The sequence below is a fragment of the Oncorhynchus mykiss genome, chromosome 6, assembly GCF_013265735.2.
Source record: "Oncorhynchus mykiss isolate Arlee chromosome 6, USDA_OmykA_1.1, whole genome shotgun sequence".
Taxonomy (NCBI): domain Eukaryota; kingdom Metazoa; phylum Chordata; class Actinopteri; order Salmoniformes; family Salmonidae; genus Oncorhynchus; species Oncorhynchus mykiss.
Window position 1 is genome coordinate 62,459,967 of NC_048570.1, and position 7,214 is coordinate 62,467,180.

General features: G+C 43.9%; 2 protein-coding genes across 2 annotated transcripts; one reads left to right on the forward strand and one right to left on the reverse strand.

Annotated features, from left to right (window-relative positions):
- Positions 1-354: 354 nt before the first annotated feature.
- LOC110526297 (DNA replication factor Cdt1) lies at positions 355-4,767 on the forward strand. The gene is made up of 10 exons (XM_021607123.2): positions 355-1,027; positions 1,372-1,524; positions 1,704-1,942; positions 2,071-2,265; positions 2,363-2,508; positions 2,615-2,709; positions 2,800-2,991; positions 3,669-3,812; positions 3,916-4,117; positions 4,227-4,767. Exons 1-10 carry the CDS (start codon positions 497-499, stop codon positions 4,388-4,390), a joined length of 2,061 nt encoding a protein of 686 aa, XP_021462798.2. The 5' UTR covers positions 355-496; the 3' UTR covers positions 4,391-4,767.
- LOC110526938 (adenine phosphoribosyltransferase-like) lies at positions 4,494-7,045 on the reverse strand. The gene is made up of 6 exons (XM_036981768.1): positions 6,974-7,045; positions 6,216-6,271; positions 5,936-6,005; positions 5,415-5,534; positions 5,201-5,276; positions 4,494-5,037 (listed from the first exon to the last, which is right to left on the reverse strand). Exons 1-6 carry the CDS (start codon positions 7,043-7,045, stop codon positions 4,907-4,909), a joined length of 525 nt encoding a protein of 174 aa, XP_036837663.1. The 3' UTR covers positions 4,494-4,906.
- Between the last annotated feature and the right edge of the window lie 169 nt (positions 7,046-7,214).

Genomic DNA, 7,214 nt, shown 5'->3' on the forward strand with positions numbered 1-7,214 from the left:
CGCGATCATGTCTACAGCTTTTTTGTATTTTAGCTAACCTGAACTCTTTTCCTAACCTTAACCTAAATGTCATGACCAACGTAAATGCTTCTAAAATGCTGCGTAAATTATCCTAAACCAGCCCGGCCCAAATGAAATGTAATCAACGCTAATACGGGAATGATTAAAATTCCCTCAATCACAAAACAGTTTCTAAACCGCAAGTAAATCGACAATGGACCTGATCCGACAGCTCAGAGCCTCTGTCTGCTCTTTTCTGTCCATAAGAAACATGCACTGGCCAATCTTTGAAACAGAGCGGGAGAAGGGTGTGGCTTATGAAGGTCACGTGTCTATTTCGCGCGAAAATGTGTTGCATGTTCCGGTCATAGCGACTTTGAGCAAGCCTTCATATATACCTCGGTAGCTCAACCTGCTTAGTTGAAATTGATTTATCGTTTGGCCAGTCGTCTTTCCTGACCAGAAGATAATTGTGTGGTTCTAGATTGACATCATTATGTCTCAGGCGCGGGTCACCGATTTCTACGTCAAGAGAAAGAAAGATGATAGTGGGGCTCCGCATGGTGATGGCAATAAAACGCAAGTTGTGGACACTGTAACAAATAAGCCATGCACAAGATCAACTCGGTCGAAAAGCAAGAATGCGGTACCTACAACAAAGGTTATGATAAAGAATTCAAAATCAACATGTTCTGAAAACCGTGTACAAGATGAGTTTTGGAGGGTTATTGACGAGGCGACTTCGGTCGATGAGGTGGAGAGCGTGTCTGCTGTGCTGGCGAGGACCGACTCGGAAAAACAAACACTTTTCTCCAGCCCTCGTACTCCCAAGAGGACCTCTACAGAAGCTGAATTCGATCTTGGGTCAGCTGTATTTTCAACTACTGCTGAACATAGCACAGCAAAGAAGCGTCTTCGGATCGAGGCAAATAAACACGCCATCGCTACAGGGACATGTCCTGAGCCGGTTAAAGCTGTAAAGAAGTCGGTCAGAAAGAAATTGATTCTCGTCAAAGACGACGAACCGGTAATGTTGGCGCATTTTCGTAGGCCGCCATGGCTCGTTGGCCAAAGCCTATGGGGTCATTCAATTTTTTTCCTGCGTAAATTAAGGTCTGTGTGGTAAACACATGCTTAGATCTTATAACTAACTACGTGTTGTTCTAAGACAATCTTCATCAACTAACGTCACTTTCATGTAGGCTAAATAAAACAAGCACAGGCTTAATAAAATAATGGTTAGCTAGCTAGACATCATAAACTAGACACAACGAAAGACCTCACAATGTTTGGCTAAGGAATTTGAAGACAAATTGGGAAGGGGGCTGAATATTTATGAGTTACCGCTGAATCCTTTTTTTATTTTACCAGGCAACCCACTCTCTGGCTAAAGATGTCCCGCAGGTACCCTATCCACTACCTGTTGATAAAGAATCAAAGAATTTCCTCAATCGCAGTGCCAACAATTCCCCAACACTCAAGCCACATGTTCAGGGCAGCACAAAACCAAAAGAGGGGCACAAGGTACAGTATTGTTGGTGGCTTATGCTTTCACCTTTGCTCTTCACTGTTATGTCTACACACCTGGCCACAATTAAATTCTCTGAGATTGTTTCATTTTATCTAATCAAGTTACTCTTTAGTCATACCATAATGGACAGAATCCTCACAAATGTTTCAATGGCATTGTCTTTCTACCACAGACTTTCTCCAAAGAGGATGTTGCGGCCCTCAAGTTCCGCCTTAAGAAGATACAGGGCCAGACACGGAAAACTGAGAACCTGCCCTCGACGCCCCCCGAGTCTACTGCTACTGCCCCAGACCTGAAGACAAAGCTAGCCTGTGTGAAAGCGCTTGCTGCTAAGGCACAACACAGGAAGGAGGAGAGGTTGGCAGAGGCCAGATCTACTGAAGAAAATAATCGGCCACAAACCGAGGATGGGTGAGGATGAAACAAGTATTTCAATTTTAGGGGTCTTAGTTGGGAAACGGTGTTATTTGAAGAGGCTTTTGTAGTGGCTTTGATTATAACTAATCATTTGTCCTGATCTGTAATATGTTCTTTTTCAGAGATAAGCTCCCAGCCTATCAGCGGTACCATACTCTTGCCCAGGATGTTCCCCCTGGCCTCACCCTGCCCTTCAAGTACAAACTGCTTGCTGGAATGTTCCGTAGCATGGACACCATAGTGGGAATGCTCTTCAACCGCTCCGAGGCTGTTACCTTTGCCAAAGTGAAGCAGGGTGTCCAGGACATGATGCACAAGTATGGCGCAAACTATAATTATCTAATTGGATGATAAGTAGAAATCCACAGGAAGGAGCAGCAGAAATATTCATTACTTTTCCTTTTAATTTCACAGGCGCTTTGAGGAGACCCATGTGGGCCAGATTAAGACAGTCTATCCTGCGGCCTACCATTTCCGCCAGGAGAGAAACATTCCTACCTTCAGTGCTACAGTGAAGAAGTCGAGCTACCAGCTCACAGTGGAGCCTGTCATTGAAGCTGGTGAGGGGGAGGTCTCATGATGCTTTGTATTCTTTCAATACAGATGAGTGTATTTAAATAACTGCTGATACGACTGGTTCTCCTAATGTCTGTTTTTGTTCCTCAGATAAGAGCAAGGCAGTGCTGGCTGCTTCCCGCCTGTTAGAGAGGAGACGTATCTTCCACCAAAACCTAATCAGCATTGTGAAAGGGCATCATGAGGTAGGCACCATTTATACGAGAGAATATTCTCTAACTGTATACTTTTGAGTTGACCCGACTTGGTAACCAATCTGTATATGTTGTCTTTAGGCATTCCTTGCCAAGTTGAATCCTCCTATTAGAGTCCCAGATGACAAGCTTACCCGCTGGCACCCTCGCTTCAATGTGGATGAGGTGCCCAATGTCCTGCCCAGTGAGCTGCCCCAGCCCCCACAGGAAGCTGAGAAGCTAACCACTGCCCAGGAGGTTCTGGACAAGGCCCGCTCCATGATGACCCCTAAGGTACTTACTGACCAGTCTGTCCAGCATTCTCCACACATCCAACCCTTACACACACACACACACACACACACACGGGGAGGTGCCAGTACAGTCAATGTGCGGGGGCACCAGTTTAGTTAGTATGTACATGTAGGTAGCGTTATTAAAGTGACTATGCATAGATGAGAGACTGGCAGTGGTGTGGAGAGGGACAATGCAAATAGGTGTTCAATTGTCTTATGGTTTGGGGGTAGAAGCTGTTTAGAAGCCTCTTGGACCTAGACTTGGCGCTCCGGTACTGCTTGCTGTGCTGTAGTAGAGAGGACAGTCTGACTAGGGTGGCTGGAGTCTTTGACAACTTTTAGGGCCTTTCACTGACACCGCCTGGTATAGAAGTCCTGGATGGCATGAAGCTTGGCCCCAGTGATGTACTGGGCAGTTCACACTACCCTCTGTAGTGCCTTGTGGTCGGAGGCGTACCAGTTGCCACTATCCACTGATTATGATTTGTATACTGTATAACCCATAGTGTGCTTCTACTTTATTTTATTGCACTGTTGCAGTAAGCATTTCGCTGCATGTTTTATACTTGCTGTGAACTGTGTGTGCTGAATAAACCTGGATTTGATTGGGCTCTAGTTTTAAAGGGCATTCATTTAAATTGCATTGTTTGGTATTAACCATTTTGCTGTTTGCAGATGGAGAAAGCGCTGGCCAACATGGCTCTGAAGACTGCAGAGATGGTCTGTGTAAAAGAGCAAGAGCCTGTTCCACAAACTCCTGTGGCTCCTGCTGAAACTCACAGTGCCCTCAAAGGGGTGTCTCAGTCCCTGCTGGAGAGGGTAGGTCACCCTGCTGTTTAACTTAGGAAAAATGATAAAATGTGTGTATGTAGTAGTGTGACTTATGCAGTGAGGACTGGGACTGATCCTTCTTTCGTTATAGATCCGAGCAAAGGAGGCTCAGAAGCTCCAAGCTGCCATGACCCGGAACCCTCAGCAGGAGGAGCGCCTTGTGATGATGTCACGGCTGGAAGAGCTGGCTCGGATCCTGCGTAACGTCTTTGTGGCAGAGAAGAAACCCGCACTGATCATGGAGGTGGCCTGTAACCGGATGGTCTCTAGTTACCGCTCTGCCCTGAGCACAGGTGAGCTATCTGAAGAAATGCCTGATATGAAATCCTATATTTTTTTTACTTTAAAAAAATCCCTTGGTTTGCAGCAGTTCTGACATTGACTGACATGAAATATTTTTAGGTGATATGGAGCTGCACCTTCGGCTGCTGGCAGAACTGACTCCTGAATGGCTTACCATTCACACAATTAGAAAGGACTTCTATCTCAAGTTGATCAAGACCATGAACCTGAATGTGGTACTGGAGAAACTGAAGCAGAAGACCAAAGAGGAAGAAAGGCTTTGAAGCCTTTGGGTATATAATGCAATTTGTACCTTAAGTCTTTTAGTGATTGGACAATGCAGGGCTGGTTTGTTTACTTTAAACATTTTTTTTTATTTTTTTTTAGCAAGTTCAACTGCTTTTACTGACTCAATAAGCTTGTATATTTTAATGTGTATAGACAAATGCTGTGTTCAATGATACTGACTAATTTTGTGGGTGGTGTTACAGTTGTGGGAGACTGTTGATTAGGTAGTATTCTGACACCGTTGTCCTAGTTTTGTAATAAAAACGTTCTAGTTCACAGACAGGTTTAATATACTTGCCCTGTGTTTAATCCTTTTTTTTAAAGCTGTATTACATACACACTAGCGTTGGAGTAAAAATATTTTTACCCTTGACAAACTGCCTTTTGTTTTTGCTTGCACACGGGATTTCCATCAAGCAGGTTCTTATTCTATGTAGTGCACAATGAAAAGCATTCCTATGTAAAAAATGGTCTCATTACAGTTGAGTGGATTATTTGGAATTATTTTGACCTCAATACTGCACCAGGGAGAAGAGGGTATTTGGCTTCAGCTTTTCAACCCCACTGAGCTCAATGACCACCATGCAGCCCATTACCTCTGCATTCTGTTTCTTCATGAGCTCACAGGCAGCATACAGGGTTCCTGACAGAGTTACTGAGTAATATGGAGGCATTATCATTGACACTGGCCTCGAAACAAAGACGGGTAATGCCAATGAAACACTGTTCCCTTAAATCAATATATTTTTGTCATACTGTCCACTCATTTGAACAAAATACACCCAATGAACAGTGAAATGCCTCACCTCCAGTGGCTAGTAAATCATTGATAAGCACTTTCTGTTCTGGAGCCACTGCATCCTCCTGGATCTTAACCTCAGCCTGATGAAGGAATATTAATTGAAAAGGGGAAAAAATGGTAGGGTCCAATACATGTACTTTTCAGAGGCTTGGAGCTGTGATATGAAAGGACAGAAAGGTGTAGGAGGTAATACAGCGGTCATCACCAGCCAATTTCACCTCTCCATACTCCAGATTGTGTGCCACAGACAGTGTAGGCCCTGGGAGCTTTCCCATCTTCCGGACCAGCACAAATCCCACTCCTAACCTCTGGGCTAGAAGGGATCCGAAGAGAAACCCCTGAGCAGCCAGACATACAGGACATAGATCACTGTTAGAACACAGTGACAATCCATGGTGTTGAAGGAAATATGTGGTTATATGACAGCTGCAGTTGTAACCTTCAAAGAGCTCAGAATTGCCTAATTCCCAGACAGCGAACGAATTGGGGAGCTGCATGGTGTCCTCAGTGACACATGCTCCAGTCCCATTGCCTCTCATGTCAACGTTCCACAGGAGCTGCATATGACTGGGTGACATGGGCTGCTTATATACAGGCAGCCCAATTCTGATATTTTTTCCCACCAATTGGTCATTTCACATCAGATCTGATTGGTCAAATGACCAAATTGGGCGGCCTGTCGTAAAAACACAGCCGTGGGGACTCGCCATCAATCAGTGCTACTTGGGGATGCGTCTGCCTCACGTTCTTCAAAAAGATCGATGACTGTCGTCAGTGCACCCGGGTTTTTGAGAATTGGACAGATGTCTCTGTGTGACAGACACAAACAATCTAACTAGCAATCCCTTTACATCGAGCCTGTCAACATAGCTAGCTAGCTACTACAAAATAGTATTACAAGAATGCATGTTCTTTAGAATAGAGCGCTAGCATTGCGAAGATGGCTAGCTAGGTAACACAGCACAAATGTAGCGCTAGCTAGCTAATCTTATTGCGGTAATCTATCATTCACTGCCTACCTGAAAAGTATTAATTTGCTTGGGAAATCAGGAAAATGTTTTGTGACATTATTTTGCTTCTCTCGTGTGCACTGCCATTGCTAACTGTGCGTTAGCTGCCTGTTGACTCGTGTGTGGTGTGGATCTTGAGGCAAAAAGTCAGATGCCTGTTGGTGTCGTGACAAAATCCGGGTCGTCACTAGTTAGCACAGCCACAAATCAAATGTTAAACTTAACCCTAACTACACTGCCAACCGCATGCTTAACCTTAAATTAAGACCAAAAAGCTAATTTCATGAATTTTTACGACATAGCACATCTACAAGGTCAAGGGACTATCTAGTGGAAACCCCAAATCAGTGATGTTCGTTGACTTCGACACATCGATTGGATTTCCACTAGATTTGACAGCCACAAAGTCAGAATTGGCTGCCAATATCGTAAAGATCTGACAACAAAAATGTGCTTTTGGGTCGTAATTTAAGGTTAGACATACGGTTAGCAGTGTGGCTAAGGTTTAAAATTAAATGTTCAAAAGATACATTGTAGAAATAAGCTGGGTTTAGCCATAATTTAATTATTATTAATTAGAATAATTCCTCTCATAATAGTGAGAGGAATGTCGAGGCATCACCCAAGTAGGTGCTTCACAGAGTGGAAGAGGAGAATTCCAGTGGCTATTTGACTCAGGCTGGTTCACAGACTTGCCCTGTACAAGATCAACAGCAAACTCCATCACCATCATTTACCATCCTCTGACCAGTTCCATCCTCTCATACCATGAACTGACCCTCTCCATCTGCAGAGTATGCAGCATTCAAAGACTTGGACTCTATTGGTTGACCTGTCATGATATATTGCTTGTTTATTTATGAAGCTCTTTGAGATTTATATTATAAAAAGCGCTCAAAGTTTAATAAATTAATATTATTACGACTGACTGTGGAAGCAAGTGACGACCCATCGGTTGACACAGAAATCTTTGATCTGTCACACACTAAAAACCATCTCATAAGAGAT